Source organism: Podarcis bocagei, assembly GCF_964188305.1.
Source record: "Podarcis bocagei genome assembly, chromosome: 15".
Classification (NCBI taxonomy): Eukaryota; Metazoa; Chordata; class Lepidosauria; order Squamata; family Lacertidae; genus Podarcis; species Podarcis bocagei.
In genome coordinates, this window is record NC_138141.1 from 45,658,270 (window position 1) to 45,679,054 (window position 20,785).

At 46.9% G+C, this 20,785-nt stretch overlaps 1 protein-coding gene across 4 annotated transcripts in view; it reads right to left on the reverse strand.

The window, feature by feature from the left end:
• Positions 1-20,472, reverse strand: part of NEK8 (NIMA related kinase 8) — a 35,386-nt gene extending 14,914 nt beyond the window's left edge. For 3 of the 4 annotated variants that reach the window (XM_081172041.1, XM_081172040.1, XM_081172039.1), the window contains exons 1-8: positions 20,334-20,447; positions 10,657-10,862; positions 7,798-8,030; positions 5,532-5,663; positions 4,006-4,214; positions 2,541-2,620; positions 1,852-2,033; positions 757-907 (exon numbers count right to left, since the gene is read on the reverse strand). In XM_081172041.1, coding sequence (XP_081028167.1) covers positions 757-907; positions 1,852-2,033; positions 2,541-2,620; positions 4,006-4,214; positions 5,532-5,663; positions 7,798-8,030; positions 10,657-10,862; positions 20,334-20,380 — 1,240 coding nt within the window. In that variant the 5' untranslated portion in view covers positions 20,381-20,447. Of the gene's footprint in view, positions 1-756; positions 908-1,851; positions 2,034-2,540; positions 2,621-4,005; positions 4,215-5,531; positions 5,664-7,797; positions 8,031-10,656; positions 10,863-20,333 lie in introns of all 4 variants that reach the window. The other variant, XM_081172038.1, reaches the window with a different exon arrangement.
• Positions 20,473-20,785: the final 313 nt, after the last annotated feature.

Here is a 20,785-nt window from a genome sequence, read left to right on the forward strand (position 1 = left end):
TAATAATAATAATAATAATAATAATAATAAAATTTATTTATATCCCACCCTCCCCGGCCAGAGCTGGGCTCAGGGTGACTAACACCAATAAAATTTCAGTAAAAACATAATAAGAAAAAAGAAAAAGAACAATTTAAAATACAGGTTAAAATGCAAATTAAAATGAAGCCTCATTTTAAAAATCAAAACCATAAAGGTGAGGGAAACACAAGGGTCAGACTGCGTCCAAACCAAAGGCCAGGCGGAACAGCTCTGTCTTGCAGGCCCTGCGGAAAGATGTCAAGTCCCGCAGGGCCCTAGTCTCTTGTGACAGAGCATTCCACCAAATCGGGGCCAGTACTGAAAAGGCCCTGGCCCTAGTTGAGACCAATCTAACCACCTTGTGAGTTGGGACCTCCAAAAGGTTGCCATTTGTGGATCTTAAGGTCCTCCGCGGGGCATACCGGGAGAGGAGAAGAAGAAGAGTTTGGATTTGATATCCCGCCTTTCACTCCCTTTAAGGAATCTCAATGCGGCTAACAATCTCCTTTTCCTTCCTCCCCGACAACAAACACCCTGTGAGGTGAGTGGGGCTGAGAGACTTCAGAGAAGTGTGACTAGCCCAAGGTCACCCAGCAGCTGCATGTGGAGGAGCGGAGACGCGAACCCGGTTCCCCAGATTACGAGACTACTGCTCTTAACCACTACACTACAATGGCTCTCACACACTCTCCTCTCCTGTGCCCTGACAGCCCCCGTAGCTTGTTTTTGTTGTACCTGTCAGGCAGGTGGTGAAAAGGTCCCCACAGGCCACGAGCTTGATGGTCACCCCGGACTGGCCCTCCAGGAAGCGGCAGACAAACTGGGGCTGCAGCTGCTCAGTGGCCCCAGGGAGCGAGGGCCCCCCTGCCGCGCCAAGTGGGGGTGGCTGGTGGAGAGAGAGAGAGAGAAAGGGGGGGGGGGAAATAGCGGGAAGAGGGCGTGTTACATTCCTGCCCGGGTCAGTCGGAACAAACTGGGCTTAGTTTGAATGGGAGCTGGTGGCAACAGGGTCAGGGCTCAGCGATGCAGCATCCAAAGCAAGAAGTTGCTTGAGCATGTGCAGAACGCACTGAGGTGTCCTGGCTGCCACAACCCGCCCTTGGGGGGGGGAACATCTGGGGCCAACAGCAAGAGAATACAGGCGAGGAGACATTGCCACCAGGCATGCGTGAACCCCAAGGGCCTAGAATGAATTTTATTTATGCAACCTTAACTGGCTAGAGGGATGCGGGTGGCGCTGTGGTCTAAACCACAGAGCCTAGGCCTTGCCGATCATAAGGTCAGCGGTTCAAATCCCCGCGACGGGGTGAACTCCCGTTGCTTGGTCCCTGCTCCTGCCCACCTAGCAGTTCGAAAGCACGTCAAAGTGCAAGTAGATAAATACTGGCAGGAAGGTAAAGAGCGTTTCCATGCGCTGCTCTGGTTCGCCAGAAGTGGCTTAGTCATGCTGTCCACACGACCTGGAAGCTGTAGGCTGGCTCCCTTGGCCAATAAAGCAAGATGAGTGTCGCAACCCAAGAGTTGTCTGCAATTGGACCTAACGGTCAGGGGTCCCTTTACCTTTACCTTTATCTTTACCTGGCTAGATTTCAACCACACAAGGTTGTCATTGCTCAGGTTAACTGCGCATAAGATGCAATCTTACTGTACAATGAAACACAGGGCCCAGGAGTTTCAAGCAGAAGAACAAGCTGGTCTAATGTAAGGCATATTTAGAGATTCTCAGTCAGCCTGCCTTCCTCCTTCCCATGATCCCCAGAGCTGGGAGGCGGATAGCAATGGGCTCCTCACCCACCCACAAACCTGTGGGACCCCTCCTCGCCCTCTCACCTCCCACAGGATCAACCGGCCAGATTTGGTCACGCCTGCCTTCTGGGTCCTTCCGGTGGAGACCTGCACCACTTCGGTGTTCAGCATGGGCAGGCGCAGAGGGAGGGTGATCCCACCCCCCCAGGTGTAGACAGAAGATGGGGCGGGGGGGATGCCTGGCCTCGCTGAGCCGGCTCTGGAGCCTGGGTCCAAGAGAAAAGCCCTGTGAGTTAGTGGACCTGGTGGGGACAGGGGAAGTGGGGAACTCCCAGACTCAGGAAAGGGGAGGTTGGTGGTGTGGAAGGCCATTGTTATCTGGCTGGCCATTGTGAGAAGAGGATGCTGGACTGGGTGGGCCATTGGCCTGATCCAGCAGGACAGAAAATAACAGCAGATAATAATAATAATAATAATAATAATAATAATAATAATAATAATAATAATATATTTATATCCCGCCCTCCCCAGGCTCAGAGGGGCTAATAACAATAAAAGTAACACAGCATTTTAAAATCAATTAAAAGATAACTTTCGATATGGGAAGGATGAACTGACCATACATGCCCTTGTCAGATGTGGTGCCCCAAACTGAAGCCTCCACCTCCCACCCGGTTGTGCCCTCTGGGCCACTTCAGAAGGACCCCAGGCAATGTCCCCCCCCCAAAAAAATAAAGGGTGTGCAGCCCTCTTCCAAAGGCCTCCCACCTTACCTCTGGCTCTAGGGCCAACAGCTCCTGCTCCCACCCTGCCGTGGGTCACTGGTGGCACAGCGGCCAGCGGCTTCTCGGGCCTGGGGGGGGGCAGGAAAGAGGGTGAGCTTCTCTGAGACAGCGGTGGCAGGGAAGGGCTGCAGCTCAGAGGCAGAGGACCTGCTTGGCACGCAGAAGGCCCCAGGTCTAAGGCCCAGTGGCAGCATCTCTGGGTAAGGCCCGGGAAGGTTCTTGTCTTGAAACCCCGGAGAACTGCGACTCAGTGCAGACAGTGCTGAGCTAGACAGGGCAATGGGCTGACTTAGCCTAAGGCAGCCTCCTATGTTCCTATTTCTAAAAGGAAAACGGAAGGGACTTCTGTTGAAGGATGTTGATAAGCTGGAAGGTGTGCAGAGGAGGGCGACAAGGATGATCAAGGGTCTGGAAGCAGAGTCTTAAGAGGAACGGGTGAGGGAGTTGGGGATGTTTAGCCTGGAAAAGAGGAGACACTGAGAGCCATTTTCAAATATCTAAAGGGCTGTCAAATGGAAGAGGGAGAAAGCTTCTTTTCTCCTGCTCTAGAGCAGGCATAGACAAACTCTGGACCTCCAGATGTTTGGGACTACAACTCCCATCATCCCTGACCATGGGTCCTGTTGGCCAGGGATGATGGGAGTTGTAGTCCCAAAAATCTGGAGGGCCGGAGTTTGCCTATGCCTGCTCTAGAGGGTAGGACTTGAACCAAGAGCAGTTTTTAAGCAGAGGTTGGATGGCCAGCTGCAACTGATCCTTTAGCTGCGATCCCTGCATTGCTGGGCGTTGGACTAGAGGACCCTGGGCTTCCCTTCCAACTCTACGATATTATGACTCTATGGTTCTTCATGCAGTGCATGGCTAAATGGCGGAACTCCCTCCTGCAGGTATGGCCAATAATTTGGATGCCTTAAAAGAGGACAAATTCATAGAGCGGAAGGCTATCAATGGGCACCAGCCATGATGGCTGTGAAGCAGCCATGCTTCTGAATCCCAGCTGCTGGAAACCACAGGAGGGGAGAGGGTACTTGCACTCATGTCCTGCTTGTGGCCTTCTCATTAGGGCATCTGCTTGAGAACAGGATGGACCACTGGCCTGATCCAGCAGGCTCTTATGCTCTTCGCCTGGAACCATGAGGACTAGAATCTTACTTTACAGCTCTACAGCAAAGGCCCTTCTTTCAAAGCCCTGGGCTTGATCCTCAGTGGCATCTCCCGGTAAGGATAGATCAGTTGGTATAGCATGAGACTCAGTCTCGGGGTTTTGGGCAAAAGGATTCCTGCATAGATGACCCTCGCGGTCCCTTCCAATGCTACAATTCTATAATTCTATGACTAGGAACATCCCCTGCCTGGGAGCCCAGGGAGTCGCTGCTGCCAGCCAGTCCAAGCCATACTGAGCTAAGTGGGCCCATGAGCTGCGTGTTCCTGGAGGAGGGGGCCCAGGACTTGCCTCCTCATCCTGACACTGCCGACGTCGGTGTAGAGGTTCAGGAGGGGCCGGGCGCAGATGGCCTCCGCCATGATCTCGTTGAGCTGGGGCCGCTTGGAGGGGTCCAGGTTGAGCAGGCTGAGGATCAGCTGGCGCAGTTCGGGGCTGTAGCGGTCCGAGATGGGGGCAAAAGTCCCACTCATGATCTTCAGGACCAAGGCGGGCAGGTTCTGTGTGCGAATGATGGCGGGACAGTTAGAAGAAGAAGAAGAGTTTGGATTTGATATCCTGCTTTTCACTCCCCTTCAGGAGTCTCAAAGCGGCTAACAATCTCCTTTCCCTTCCACCCCCACAACAAACACTCTGTGAGGTGAGTGGGGCTGAGAGACTTCAGAGAAGTGTGACTGGCCCAAGGTCACCCAGCAGCTGCATGTGGAGGAGCAGAGACGCGAACCCAGTTCCCCAGATTACGAGACTACCGCTCTTAACCACTACACCACACTGGCTCTCTTAGGAGAGAAGGCATAGAATGCCGCCTTGCCATACTGCCATACAGTAATAGGCAAGGAGCGGCCAGCGCCACCCCAGCAAGGCAGGGCACATAAAGGGGGCACTCTTTAGCTTGAGAAAAAGAAAGGAAGGAAGCTGGTGAGGGGACGTTTGTGAAATCATTGACTAGACCAGTGGTTCTCAAAGTGGGTGGTACTGCTCCCAGGGGAGGGAGATTCCCTGGGGGGACACTAAGAGGCAAGGAGGGCAGTGGAGGCAGGGCCCTCAAGGCAGGCTGATCACTTTATTTACGATTGACCAGGCTGGAGCCTAGAGCGAAACACCTTCCTTGCTTTGTATTCAAACGTTTACTGCTTTTATCACTTTCAAAGCTATTTCTTTGGGTCACGTCTGTTTGCCACAGATCACAAGATAGCCAATTATTAGTAACAGATATTGATTTTCTTAATAAACTAGTTATAGCACATCTGTGATAGGTGAAGGCTTGTGTGTAACTTATATATTAAATATTTTATGCTATAAACCTCATTCATCCTTATGGTTTCGTTAGTAAGAATGAGCCCAAATTTTTCCATGCTGTATCTGGTATCAATGGATCAAGTTCATCAGTTCAGAAATGAAATAATTATAATTGGATTTTGAATAAACATGCAATTAATTGTTACCGTTTTGAATGTTCTTGCAATATCTTCCTCATACCGCAAACCTGTATTCTGAACAATCCTTTTTTATACGGTAGGGTGGGGTGCAGTGGGGAATAATTTAGGGAACCATGGGGGCAGTGGCCCCAAAATGCTTGGGAACCACAGGACTAAACTGAGAGCCGGCTTATCTGACCTGGCTGTCAAGCACTCTTCTGGCCAGGGGACCAGCTTCCTAGAGGCACAAAGCTGTCCCCTCTTGGAGACAGGATGCTGGTCCACTGCACAGACCACGACACAATCGTTAACAGGACCGAGGCTGAGCAGACAGGGCGTTCAGGACACAGAGACTGGCCAGCCCTCCACTCCAACCAGATTTCGAAGGTGTCTCCTTACCGCGGCCTCAAAAGCCCTCTTCAGGCTGGCCAGCTCGTAGAGCACACAGCCCAGAGCCCAGATGTCACTCTTCTGGTTGTAAGGCTTGCCCTCGCAGAGCTCCGGGGAGATGTAGCAGGGGGTGCCCACCACCTAGGAAACAACACGGATGTGCGAATGAGGCCCAGAGCAAAGGTGGATGGGCGGGTATTACTTTCTCTTTTTTTCTTGAATAATGTTATTAATGTTATTAACGTTAACGTTATTATTAACATTAATGTTATTAACGTTCTAATAAAAAGACTACTTTTTAACCCAGGAAAATCTTCTCAAAAGTTTGGGGTCGTCTTATACGCCAGCTACAGCACCAACTCCTGCAGCAACTACCCACCAAAGGATAAAATGACAGCAAATTAAATCAGAGGACACCAAGCTCTCTAGATGAAGCAGAAATACGCTTGAAAATTGGCCCCAGAAGCCCCCGGCCATTTGGAAGTGGAGTGGATTTCCCGAGCTGGACTGGAGACTGATTTTTATTTGGTGTGCATTGGAAGAGGGGTAGTTTTATACAGCGAGTATATCCCAAACTCTATATTTTAACTGGAAAGGTTGGGGGGTTGTCTTATACGCCCAGTTGTCTTATACCCCAGAAAATATGGTATATATCAAATATCCTTGTTTCCCAAGAAGAAAATGAATAAATGAAATAGAAACAGGAAAAAAAGAAAATGACATGTGTGACAGGAATCCTATAACAAAAAATCTGATAGTGCTGAGAATAAATTAAAAAGATATAATCATTTACAGGGTCATTCCAGAAATGTAAGAATAGGGCCCACTTTTCAATACGTATTTGTTCTCTTGATTATTTTTCTGATGTGTGAGTTTTATCCTTAACTTTATCATTATCTGTGTATCTGAAGAAGTGTGCATGCACACGAAAGCTCATACCAAGAACTAACTTAGTTGGTCTTTAAGGTGCTACTGGAAGGAATTTTTTTATTTTGACTTTATCATTAAGTTTTCCTTAACTAATACGTTACGGCAGGAGGATTGTATTTTTCCATTTCTGTGCAATACTCTTTCTTTCGGTGGGGGGGGGGCAAAAAGCCCCTCTATCCAGAGACAGGATCAGTTTCTCCCACCCCAAGATCCATGTCCACATTCAGGACGCTCACAGTGTGAGATGACAGCAGGTCTCCCAGCTCAGAGAGACCCTGGTGGCTCAAGCTAATTTTAGGTAAAGGTAAAGGGACCCCTGACCATTAGGTCCAGTCGTGACCGACTCTGGGGCTGTGGCGCTCATCTCGCTTTATTGGCCAAGGGAGCCGGCGTACAGCTTCCAGGTCATGTGGCCAGCAAGACTAAGCTGCTTTTGGAGCAGTACCTATTTATCTACTTGCACTTTTGAGGTGCTTTTGAACTGCTAGGTTGGCAGGAGCAGGGACCAAAAAACGGGAGCTCAACCCGTCATTGTGGGGATTCAAACCGCTGACCTTCTGATCGGCAAGTCCTAGGCTCTGTGGTTTAACCCACAGCGCCACCCGCATCCCCAAGCTAACTTTGGGCTAGATTATATTCATGTACAGTGGTACCTCGGGTTACATACACTTCAGGTTACATATGCTTCAGGTTACAGACGCCGCTAACCTAGAAATAGTGCTTCAGGTTAAGAACTTTGCTTCAGGATAAGAACAGAAATTGGGCTCCAGCGGTAGCAGGAGGCCCCATTAGCTAAAGTGGTGCTTCAGGTTAAGAACAGTTTCAGGTTAAGTACGGACCTCTGGAATGAATTAAGTACTTAGCTCGAGGTACCACTGTATTTATTAAAAGGTCTGTTCCCAAAAGATCCCAGGTTGGGCAAATGACAAAACAGCAAATAAACAAATCCACACACACCCCAATAAGATATAATAAAAGCTTATCTAAAAGAATTTATAAACAATCAAATACCCTCACAGCTAATAATTTCAAGGCTGCTAGGAAAGTCTCTTTCACCCATTCAGTGCCTATGAGAATGTTTGTTCTTTAAAATTCCTCCTGGACCATGCAGTGACGGGTGAGTAAGAAACCAAAGAAATTAACCCAATAATAATACCAAATGGCCTCATGAGGGAGAGCATTCCACAAACAGGGACCCACCGCTAAGAAGGCCCTGTCAAGGGGCAGTAGCACATTGGCTGCCCTGTGACTGACACCAAACCTGGCCAGTCCAGAGGCTTCAAATCACCGGCCAATCGCAGGGGAAGGGACGTGGGCACCAGGAGTTGCTATCAGTTGTTCTCACCGTGTAAGCTTTGCTCTTGCTACTGAGGATCTTGGAGATGCCAAAGTCCCCAATCTTGACGATCATGTGGTGCTTGTCCAGGAGGATGTTCTGAGTCTTGAGATCCCGGTGGAGGATCTGCTTGGCGTGGACGTGGTGGAGGGCCAGGAGGATCTGGACAAAGAAGTGGAGGATGGTCTCCTCGTCCAGGAGGGAGTTGCCCCTCTTGTGGATGAACTCAGCCAGCGTCCCACCTGGCAGGGAGCAAGCAGAGAGAGGCCAGCATAACACCTGGGGCATGGTGGGATTCCGAGGGGGCTGCTAAGAGCCAAGGGGGTGGCAGGTGGGCACTGGAAGTGAAAACGACTACCAGACTTTCTCTGAAAAGCTGGTATCATTGAATCAAGTTCATCCATTTTGTTGAATTAAACGGAATAGTTCCAATATAGTTTTAATTGGATTTTGAATAAACGTCCAATTAATTGTTACGGTTTTGAACTTGACTGTGTTATCAACTTCCTTACAGGGCTGTTATGTACTGAGTTGAATAGGATCCAAAATGCAGCAGTCTGATTGGTCCTAGAACTATAGGATCCAGAATGCAGCAGTCTGATTGGTCCGCAGGAGCCACCCAATCCAACTCCGGGTGGAAGTGAATCTGCAACCTGATTGGCCTACAGGAGAATCTCAGAATTAGCCAATCAGGTGGGGCCCATTGTGTAAATAATGTATATAAAGCAGACATCTTGGGGGAACTTCCATTCCCCACTACTCTGAGCTGAATAAAGAGCATGAAATCCATACTCGACTCTGAGTATATTTCAAGGGCCAAGCAAACTGCTATTGTGAACCATGTTTTTATTAGGGTAGGGGGCACTGGGGGTGCATTTATAGAACCTAGAAGGCATGGCCCCCAAAGCTTTGAAGCCTACTGGTCTAAATTGCTTTTGATACTGCATTTTAAATTGTTGTGATTTTAGATTTTAAATTCTTATCATAGAATTGTGGAGTTGGAAGGGACACACGGGGTCATCTAGTGCATCTCCCTGCAATGCACCATATTTTGAAGGGCTAGTGATAAATTGAATAACAACAAAAATAACAGAAAGCCCCCCCCCCCCCCGGAAAACTACAGCACTTTCTCCCCTGAATGGGAGCAGAGCTACAGTTGTCCATAAACGGGTTAAACCTTGTGCTCCTTGACAAGGGTGGAACCACAAGGAAGAAAGCCATTTTTTCTCCAAGGGCAGAGCAAGCGGAACCTGTTCTTTCTGCCTCAAAGATATGGGGGTCTGTGGATCCTCCTAGTCCAGGAAGCACACCCCTGCCCCCCACCCCTTGCAAAAAACACACATGCCAAACAAACCCGGTGCTCTTTTGTTTCCAAACCACAAACCCAAAGCCAAATCTCAGGTTTGCAGCTACCTTGCCACCTTTGGTGGCTTTGAAACCTGAAACCTCCTTTTCACCTGCCTGAAGGTGACCTGCAAAGAAGAGGGAGGGGAGGGGGAGGGGATGTGCTGTGGGCCAGGCCCTGGGAACAATGGTGTTCCTCTCCGGCATTCTTCCCACTGCCATAAGCCCAGGTGTTGCTAGGAAGCCGCACGTCAAAGACCGCCTTGACCTGGAGGTTGGAGAGGGAGGGCTCAGTGCCTTTTCCCCCAAACGGTTTTGTTTTGCTCAAGCTTTAGCTCTCCCAGGAGAAAGAAGGCAGATGCTGGAAGTTCCTTTTGATTGTGTCAGGGCATTGGTCTACGTAGCTCAGTGCTGTCTACACTGACTGCCAGCAGCTCATAAAGAGAGCCTCCTGGATCAGGCCAATGTCCCATCTACACCAGCACAGCCATCATGGCTGGCAGCCATCGGCAGCCCTCCCTTCCATGAGTCTTTCCCAGTTTGGTCAAGCTGAGATTAAACCCAAGTGGGGGGAAAATGTTACTATTTTCAAACCAGGTCAGCTCAGTCAGTAGAGCACAAGACCCTTAATTTCAGGGTCAGGGGTTTAAGCCCCACACTGGGTAAAAGATTCGAGTATTGCAGGGGGTTAGACTAGATGACTCTTATGGTCCCTTCCAACTCTATGATTATATGATTCTAAGGAAATAAACAGACCAGGGATAGGGAACCAGGGGCCTTCTAGGTGGGACTCCCAATTCCCAGCAGACCCAGTGTCTGGGGATTATGGGAGTCCAGCAGTTTCTTGAAGTTCCCAGTAACAACAACAACATCATCATCATCATCATCATCATCATCATCATCATCATTATTATTATTATTAATACCCTGGCCATCTGGCTGAGTTTCCCCAGCCACTCTGGGCTGTTCCCAACAAAAGATAAAAATGCAGTAATTCATCGAATGTTAAAAGTCAGATAGTTGTTTATTTCCTTGACATCTGATGGGAGGGTGTTCCACAGGGCAGGCGCCACCACCATGAAGGCCCTTTACCTGGTTCCCTGTAACCTCACTTCTCACAGTGAGAAAACCACCAGAAGGCCCTCGGAGCTGGACCTCAGTGTCCGGGCAGAACGATGGGGATGGAGACGCCCCTTCAGGTCTACTAGGCCGAGGCCGTTTAGGGCTTTCAAGGTCAGCAGCAACACTTTGAATTGTGCTCGGAAACGTACTGGGAGCCAATGTGTGGTGTTGAGCAGCTGCCCCGAACCTGGCACCCTCAAGACTGAATGATTTGGGGGTGGGATTGGAGCTGGCAGAACCACAGCTGTACTGGCTGGGACTGATGGGAGATGGAGTCTGAAACATCTGAATGGTGCTAGGATAGCTTAAGGGCAGCCTTCAACCTGCAGGGCCTGTACTGCACCCCCTTTCCTTAGAGGTACGAGACTTTAGGCGGCAGCCTTGGGGACCCACGATCCTCACCCGGCGCATACTCCATGGAGATCATGAGCGCCTTGTCTTCCAGGAAGTTCTCGTAGTATTCGATGACGTGGGGGTGGTGGAGCAGCTTCAGCACTTGACACTCGTTCTGGGCGGCCAGCCGCTCGTCCTTGGTCATCTGCTCCACGGGGATCTGCTTCAGAATCACCAGCTTCTGGTCCATTTTCCGAAGGCAGAGGTGGACGATCCTGAGGGACAGGGAGCCACAAAAAGACCAAGAAGGAAGTCAGCCCCTAAACATTGGAAGCCATATTGGTACGCAGTCTGGCCATGGAGTCACCCAGCCCAGGGCTGTCAGCTCTGACTGGCAGAGGCTCACCAGGGTGTCAGGGACAGGAAACTAATAATAATAATAATAATAATAATAATAATAATAATAATAATAATAATAATTTATTAATACCCCACCCTCCCCAGCCAAGACCGTGCTCAGGGCGGCTAACAGCAAATATAAATACAGTAAAAACATTAAGAACAAAACAAAAACAAAAACACAAAAACCCAACAAACAGTTGATTAAAATATAAGTTAGAGTACAGTTTAAAATGCAGCTTAAAATGCAGCCTCGTTTTAGTGGTAGCCTATAGATCAAAGCCATAAGGGGAGAAAACGTCAAATAGTCACCGGGGCCAACTATCCATGCTTGTCCTACATGGGCCAGCAAAAAGAGCCAAGGGAAAATTTATATACAAAATCCCATTTAAGGGGTTCCATCAAAAAAATAAAGAAATGGGGGGGGGGGGTTAGACTGAGTACAGCAAAAAGGCCAGGCGGAACAACTCCGTCTTGCAGGCCCTGTGGAAAGATGTCAAATCCCGCAGGGCCCTAGTCTCTTGTGACAGAGCGTTCCACCAGGCTGGGGCCAGAGCTGAAAAGGCCCTGGCCCTGGTTGAGACCAATCTAATCTCCTTGGGGCTCGGGACTTCCAAAGTGTTGTTATTTATGGACCTTAAGGTCCTCCGCGGGGCACACCAGGAGAGGCAGTCCCATAGGTACGAGGGTCCTAGGCCGCATAGGGCTTTAAAGGTCAAAACCAGCACCTTAAACCTGACCTTGTACTCCACCGGGAGCCAGTGCAACTGGTAAAGCACTGGATGAATGTGATCTCGCAGCAAGGACCCCACAAGGAGTCTCGCCGCGACATTCTGCACCCGCTGGAGATTCTTAAACAGTAGGAAGAACTTTCTGATGGTATGAGCCATTCAGGAGTGGAATGGACTACCGTGGACTCTTCTGCATTGGAGAGTTTTCAAACAGGTTGGTTGGCCAGGGATTCTTTAGCTGTGATTCCTGCACAGCAGGGGCCTAGATGAATCTTGGGGTTCCTTTCCAGCCCTACAATTCTATGATTCTATAGCAGTAAGATCCTTTTTGAACCTGGGGTCTTCAGGACACAAAGCAGGCATCTCTACCATTGCAGGGGGGAAAGCCTCAAAGCTGTGCCATGGCTGAAATATCTGGATGAGTCATTCTCAGTTAGCTCAGTTGCCCATCTGTGAAATGGAAGCAGTAAACATAGCCTACTTTCCAACTCTGGAAAAGCGTACAAATGAAAATGTAATGCACATATGACTAGAACATCCCCTTAGGACATTTTGCGTCACGGCTGTTTTATCTGGGGAGTGTAACATGTGACTGTGACTCACGCAGGAGAGAAATGATGGGACACTCTTTTTTAAAAAAAAAAAAAAAGTCGGAATGCGGAATCTGTGGCCCTCCAGACGTCATGGCGCTGCGACCCCCATCAACCCCCAACATGGGCAATGGTCAAGGGATGATGGGAGTTGTATTCCAACAACATCTGGAGGACTGCAGAGCCCCTGCTTTAAAACTGCTGCTGGCTTTATGGCATTTTGCTTTCATTATTGTGTATAATTTTTATTTCTTTTTAACTCTTAGCTGTCTTTATACTGATTGTATATACTAGTGTAGGGACGCGGGTGGCGCTGTGGGTAAAAGCCTCAGCGCCTAGGGCTTGCCGATCGAAAGGTCGGCGGTTCGAATCCCCGCGGCGGGGTGCGCTCCCGCTGCTCGGTCCCAGCGCCTGCCAACCTAGCAGTTCGAAAGCACCCCCGGGTGCAAGTAGATAAATAGGGACCGCTTACCAGCGGGAAGGTAAACGGCGTTCCGTGTGCTGCGCTGGCTCGCCAGATGCAGCTTTGTCACGCTGGCCACGTGACCCGGAAGTGTCTCCGGACAGCGCTGGCCCCTGGCCTATAGAGTGAGATGGGCGCACAAACCCCAGAGTCTGTCAAGACTGGCCCGTTCGGGCAGGGGTACCTTTACCTTTACCTTTATATACTAGTGTAGAGGGAAGGCATTAATGAAAGAAAAGGTGAATTTAAGGCCTAGGGTCACACGATTCCACATGAGCTCCGCCATAGGCTGGCTCCAATTGCATTTTGTTCAGAGTAGACCTACTGAAATAATGAATGGACCTCAGCCCTGAGGCTGCCTGCTGTGATTTAAATGACATCCAGCTTAAAATAACCACATACAAAGTAAAATGCAGCAGATAAGCCATGCAGTGTTAAATGGAGAGAATATAAAAGAACCTCCTGAAATTAAGTGCAATTAAGTCTGGGAACGTAAGAGCACCTTTAACGGGCGCCAAAACATCATTAATGGTGGGGCTCAAACTATGCTCAGAGAGGAGACTGTTCTACTCAATACTTCCTATCCAGTCGTTTCCCTCCAAAGATAGGGAAGCTAAATTGTGTCAAGGTGACCCAAGGAACTTCATGGCTCCTTCAGTGCTACACAGATCTTGGAAGGTTGAGAAGATGGCCGCCGAACTAGCTGCAGAGTTCTGGAGGTTATCTGAGGCAAGTTCTAAATCTGCTTTTTAAACAGGCTCGACATTGAGCCAACCTTTGAAACTCCCTTTATAATATATTTTAACTCCTCCAGAGTTTTTAAGTAGGTTAATAGTCTTTTTAGCCTGTTGCTTTTAAAAAAAGAGCTCCTTTGCTACCTTGTTATCTTGATGTCCGGAGGGTTTGATGTCCGGAGGGTTTGCTCCCCGCGATGCCGACAATAAGGAAAACGGGTGACAGCTGATTTATTGCCAACTCCGTGCTACGCTCTGAACTATAAGCTATCAAATTACAAATCATAAACAGCTATCCCAAATCTTGCCTCATTTTGGACTTTAGCCCATAGCTGGGTGGACAAAGATTTACAAATGGTACTTACTAGAAAGAAATGTAGGGACCTGGGGATAGTGACAAGTCCATTGTTCCAGGAGTGCTATGAGAAACAGAGTAAAATCACGCAATACTTTTTACACACAAGGGACAACGAGAATGGAAATGGAAATGGAAATGAGCAAAAGATGGCTGAGATGGCTGAGTTGAAGCAGGATGAGGCTCTTCTTTTTCCCTCTGCTGCTCAAGATCACTCAACCTGCTCTAGAGGAATACAGGACACAGAGAATAACAACCAAAATAGAAATACGATGAGCCTGGCCCATGAAATAGTCTTGGCTGAGATATTATCTACAGAGTTACAGGAAGAAACCCGAAACTCCCAGAAACCCCAGACTTCATCTATGGGCTCCCAGACGGAAAATAATGACTGCTATCCTCAAGACTGGCTGCTCTCTATAAATCTGGATCTGGCAGCTATGAAAAAATACTTAACAATAACAAATGGGCTGCTCCTGACATTAGTGGAAAATTATCCCCTCCAAACTAAAGGCTCAGAACCTCATGGTGTTGATCTACAAACCACTCCTCAAGAGCCAGAATATACAAAGCAACCAGCAACCAGCAAGTGCACACAAGGATCAGCAGCGGAAAATCATTTACACCAAGGAAAGGACATAGGGCTGTATGTATCTGTCCCTAAAACTGAATTTCCTATCGAAGTAAATCAAAAGAAGCGAGGCATTAGTAAGAGATCCCATAAGAAGAAAGCTGAAACTAAAAAGAAAAGTAAGAACATAAAAACTGCAAGGAAATCTGTTACAAACCGACGTGCATGCAAAGTATGCTGGAAAAGACTATATAAGCTGATTCCAACAAAATCAAAAACAAACTCTAATAAACCTGCTACACATGGCAGCAGAGAGAACAACAGTGTGGATCCAGGAAAAAAGATCCAGCTGAAGTCTTTGAAAGAAACATCATTGCTGCCTAATAAAACAAGTGAGGAAACGGAATCACTACCCGGGTGCCCTATGCTGAAACCCCAAGGATCCATAAATATTAAAGAAGACTCACCCCATACTATTGATTATGGCAGATTTCAAGATGAGCCAGTAGCAGGGCAAGACTTGCCCCAGGATAAAGGATGGAAACTGATGTTGGCAGATAGGAAGTTAGCTTTTCTTAACTACCCGAAGCCAAAGGGCTTCCTTACACAGGAAGAACGCTCGGTGCATTTTGTGAATATTTTAGATGATATGCTACCAGGGAAGATAAAATTAAATGACATTACCTCAGTAGATTTCATATTCTACAATGGATATTCTCTGCGAGTGATTGCCTCCTTCAAAGATAAAAACTTGGCTAAATATATATATAGATCAAGACATCTGCAGTCAAAGAAAAGGATAACGGTAACAAGATTCTTCGAAAACAGCACATGTTTGAAATTGTTCCCTGATGAGTTTACGACAGCTGAGATAAGATTTACTTGTAAACCAAAGGAGGAGAGAGGACACTCAAAAGACAAACTGGAACATACTGAGCAAGGGCCTTTGAAACCAAGACAGGAGATGAGATTGCCTAATGAGGGGATGGATAACTTCTACCCAGAAGAAAAGGCATTAATAAACCAGTTTGGATTGTTGCCTTTCTTTGCCCAATCTGAGATCTTGAGAAGATTGGAGACCCTTAGAAATAAGTTAACAGAGATGAATGCTCAGGAAAAAGTAAGAGAGAAAGAACCGGCAACGGACCAATTGAAGAAAGAGAACCTCTCTGTAAAAGCCAAGACAGACCTCATGAAAGATTACTTTTATAATACCTCTACAATTGCGGAGATAAACCTGTTAACAACAGATCTAACACAGTGCGTAAGGGACAGCAACAATCTACCATCTAAGAAGGAAACCATCCCTATGGCAACCACGAAAGACTACCCTTATATTACCTCTGCAGCTGCAGAGATAAACCTGAAAACAACAGATTTAACACAGTGCGTAAGGGATAGCAACAACCTACCATCTAAGAAGGAAACCATCCCTATGACAACCACAACGCGCTCTTGGACCAGCATGAGATACCTGGATGAGGATGAACTTGGTATCAGTCAAACAGAACACCTCAAGGTAGATTCGCCAAAAAAAGGAGTACTGATCACTAACGTTAGCACGCTGCACCCTTCAACTGATTCCATTGAGTACCTGGGCGATAATACATCTATGGACATTGCCAAAATGAATGAAATCCAACCAACAGATAAAAAGATAGGCCCAAAAAATCTTTCAAAGGCAAATTGACTAAGATCAATTTTTGGCAAGACAACGTGCAACCTTGCCTTGCTAACTTGGAATATTGCAGGTTGGCAAAAGAGGGTCTCTGACCAATCTTTTGCTAAATATATCCAGAGACATGACATTGCGTTTCTTCAGGAGACCTGGAGCACAAGTGAAGTGGAGTTAAATGGTTTTTCTGCGTTCTCCCTCCCAGGTCTTTTAAGTACTAGAGGGGGGCGAGTTAAAGGTGGGTTAGTTACTTTAATCTCAACAAGGCTAAGGGCCACATTTAAAAAACTAGACCCACTAGACCACCTGGCCACAGCTGTGCAAGTACAGTGGAGAACCCACAGCTGGCTGCTGATTAATGTATACCTACCCCCACAAAGAGAGAAAAGATTGATAAGAAATACTTGGGTTCAGTTAGAACAGTATCTTGACAAACTACTAAACCAATTTCCTGATGCCTCTGTAGTGGTGGCAGGCGACCTAAATGCCAGAACTGGACAATCTGATGAGGCTTTGTTTGCCCATTTCCACGAAACAGTCCCCATTATTGAGGAAACCCATCCAATACCAGCTAGAATCTCAAAGGATAAAGGCTGCAATTATGCCGGCTTATGCCTACTACACTTGGTCAATAAGTTGGACCTGGTTATATTAAATGGCCGTACAGAGGGGGAGAAGGTCGGAGAATTCACATTTATATCTAACAATGGCGCCTCCACAATTGATTATATAATTGTGTCGTATGATCTTCAAAACAAAGTTCTGGAATGTAAAGTGGAGGAGCGCTTAGACAGTGATCATCTGCCATTAAGTGCACTCGTAGATGCAGGAAAGGATTTATCCTGCGCTGAAAAAATCGAGCATTCGAGCCCTACAGCTTTGGAGCTCAGATATTCGCGCATTAGATGGACAGATGAACTGCATAAGGAAATTTCAAGTAGGCTATGCTCAAAGGAATTCCTCATTAAGAGAGAAAACCTTATAACTTCCTCAAGCCATGAATTAAAGATAAATTTATTTCAGGAGTTAATTCTACTCCTTCAAGATCCCCTGAAGGAAAAAAGGAACAGGCCAAGTAGGCAATCCTCAGTATATAAAAACTCCAAACCCTGGTTTGATCAAGAATGTCAGGATATGAAGCTAAATTTATTGAAAAAATACAAGAATTATAGATCTGCCAATTTACCCCAACTCCCCACGGGCTGGTTTGAAGATAAACGGAATTATAAAATTTTGATCAAAAACAAAAAACTCCTGGCACAGAAAAGAGAATGGAAACGCCTAATAGATGCATCCAGAGAGAGAGATTCGGCCACCTTCTGGAGACTGGTAGCAAATGGAGTGCGACCTACTTCCTCAGAAGTGGAGTATACTATACCTGCAGGGACTTGGGAGGCATTTTTCCAATCTTCATATTCAGCTCTGCCTTTGACTCAGCCACTAATACAGTGTGCGGCAGGTGATGAGTGGCCTCCGGTGTCGGTCGCGGAGATTAGGAGGCTTATTCAGGCACTCAAACACAGAAAAGCCCCGGGAGCAGATAACATCTCTCCTGAACTTCTCAAAGCCAATATTGACTGGTGGGCCCCAGTCCTTGCCACCCTTTTCACCAGCATAGATCAAACAGCAATAATACCAGAGGACTGGGGATTGGCAATCATCGTTCCCATATTCAAGAAAGGCTGTAAACTTGATCCAGCCAATTACAGACCAATCAGTCTCTTAAGCATCATCAGCAAACTTTATGCAACTCACTTACGTGAAAAGTTTGCGGACTGGCTGGAACAGGAGCACATCCTAAAGGAAGCCCAGGCTGGTTTCAGGGCACATAGATCAACTCTAGACCAAGGATTGGTATTGCAACATCTAGTGGAGAAATACACCTCAAAGAAAGGAGGCTCTCTCTATGTAGCCTTTATAGATTTTAAATCAGCCTTCGACTCGATACCCCGGCACAGACTTTGGGAAAAACTAAATGTCACAAACATCGATAGACGTCTTTTGCTTCTTATCCGTAGACTACATGAAAACACTCGGATCCGTGTTAGATGCGACCGTTATGGGAACCTATCAAAGGAAATCCAAAGTTCCCATGGTGTCAAGCAAGGCTGTGTTCTTGCTCCTATTCTTTTTAACTTCTATATAAACTCCTTAGTTGGAAAGATGGAGGAAGCAAGCACTCATTCCCCAAATCTAAATAATACACCAATCCCGATCCTTTTGTACGCGGATGATGTGGCACTTATTTCCTTCTCTTGTGTGGGTCTAAGAAAGCTTTTACGAGCTCTTACAGAGTATTGCGAAGCTGAACACCTAATAGTAAATTACACTAAATCAAAAATTATGGTGTTCTCCAAGAGAAAACTCCGACATAAATGGAAAATTAATAACCAACCTATTGAGCAAGTAACATCTTTTAGATATCTTGGAATAATTTTTGATGAGAAGGGATCCTGGTGCCATCAGATTAAAAATTCCATTGTAAATGCGCAAAGATCTTCCAGAGCTATTATAAGATTCTTTTACAGAAAAGGAGGTCAATATGTCCCTGCTGCCTCCCAGGTCTTTGTTGCAAAAATACTTCCACAATTGATGTATGGCACCCAGATATTTAATTGTCAAAAACTCAAGTCCCTGGAATCTGTACAAACTAAATTTTATCGTTCCCTACTAGGGTTACCTACCTGTGTCTCTAACACTGCCATTAGGCTGGAGGTTGGCCAACTCCCTATTAATGCCAGGATATGGATCTTGAAGATTCACTTCTGGCTAAAACTCATATTTTTCCCAGTGGGAGTGGCTCCATTGACTCTACTAGACCCATTCCAGTCTAAATGGAGATTGTCGCTTTATGAAAAATTGAGGGGCCTGGGGCTTTCCTCACAAGAACTCATAGCCTCAGGCTTTGAAAAGGCTAAAATGATGGTGAGCCAGCGAATAGGAGATGTAGAGCTTCAGGACCATATGAGCAAGATAGATAAATATCCAGCTATCCAAGATTATGGAAAAGGGTTTAATCTAACCCCATATTTGCTGGACCTACAAATCGCAAAATATAGGCGGGCGTTTACCCTTACCAGATTTGATGTATTGCCATCTGCCTTACTAAAGGGCAGATACGAGGGCACACCCTATGCTGAACGAGTTTGCCCATGTGGTCTGAAGGAGGTGGAAACGGCTTCACATGTGCTGTTACACTGCGAGCTTTACGGGGATATCAGGTTACTGTTTATCTCCCCTATCGTTCAGAAATTTCCAGGTCGATCTGAATCTCAGCGGCTGAAAATCCTACTAGGAGATAAAAACCCAGAAGTAACACTGAAAGTGGCCAAGTTTTCTGCGGCTGCGATCAAGCGGAGGGCATTAGCTGTAAAAAAGTAAAAGATCTGACCCCTGGATAAGCCCCCCCCTTTTTTAAGCCCATACATATACTGTAGTGCACATATGAGTATGTATATGTGTGTGTGTGTGTGTGTGTGTGTGTGTGTGTATGTGTATTGTTTTTATGTATAATTTTACAACTTTTAATTGACACCATCACTCCCTTGTAAACTATTGCTGCCTTTTATGTTTTTCTTTTCTTCTGGTCTATGACCGTAATAAACTATTCATTCATTCATTCATTCATTCATTCCTTCAGTGCAGGATTTGAACCCAGATCACCCTGCATTCCTTGGCCACAGTGCCACCCTGGCTCTCATCCTCTGTATGTTTCCTTGGGAGTTGGCGCCACTTTTATTTCGAGTGGGTTAAATTGTGCATAGAGAATGGCAGATTGAGAAAGTGCCTGGCCAATGGGGGAACGTGATTTATTTCATCCTAAATTGTTTTTTTTTTAATGCAGTCATATGTATTATACATATACATCTATATAAGCTCCTTTCATTTGCATATGCAATACACGCACGTTAATATGCATATGCATATTTTTGTAGCTTCTTTCATTTGCATAGGTTCATTATTCGAAAATAGCATTTTTTAAAAAAAGCTTTCTTAGGACAGGGCTGCGACCTTAGCAAGAGAGAGATGCGAGGGGGGAAAGGGGTGCTTCGTCGGGACGCCCCTTTCAAACTGGGGGTGAGGCGCCCCCAAAAACCCTGATTGGCTGGAGGGAGGGGTGCGCCCCTCCCATCACCATGGCAACAGCGTCGGCATGCACCCGCGAGTGTGAGATAGAGAGAAAGAGAGAGTGTGTGTTTTCCTCCCGCCCGCTCGCCCCCGTTCTCACCCGAACGCCCCCCTCCCGACCACCCGGATTCGCTCGTATTTCTCCATCGCGCTTCTTCTCTCCCCGCCAGGCCGCGGCCACAGGGTCTCGCGTCGCCATGGAGACGCTTCCGGGATGAGGGTTACGGCGGCCACCGAGGGACAAGGCCGGCCGGCCAGCGCCGTGCCACGTTGCTTGGTGGGGAATAGGTGGGTAGCAAGGGCCGCCGGCAGCGAAAGAGTTAACGGGAAATTCGCTCCTGAAATGGCCCCCACCATCGGGAACTGGGAGAATAAACCCATCACAAACCACACAAACAAACAAACAAACAAACAAACAACAAGAAGAACATTGATTTAATAATTATTGCATTTAATTATTTATTTAATAATTATTGCATTTAAGTATTGATTGGATGATTATTGCATTTTATTATTCATTTAATGATTTTAAAAATTGTTGTTGTTATTATT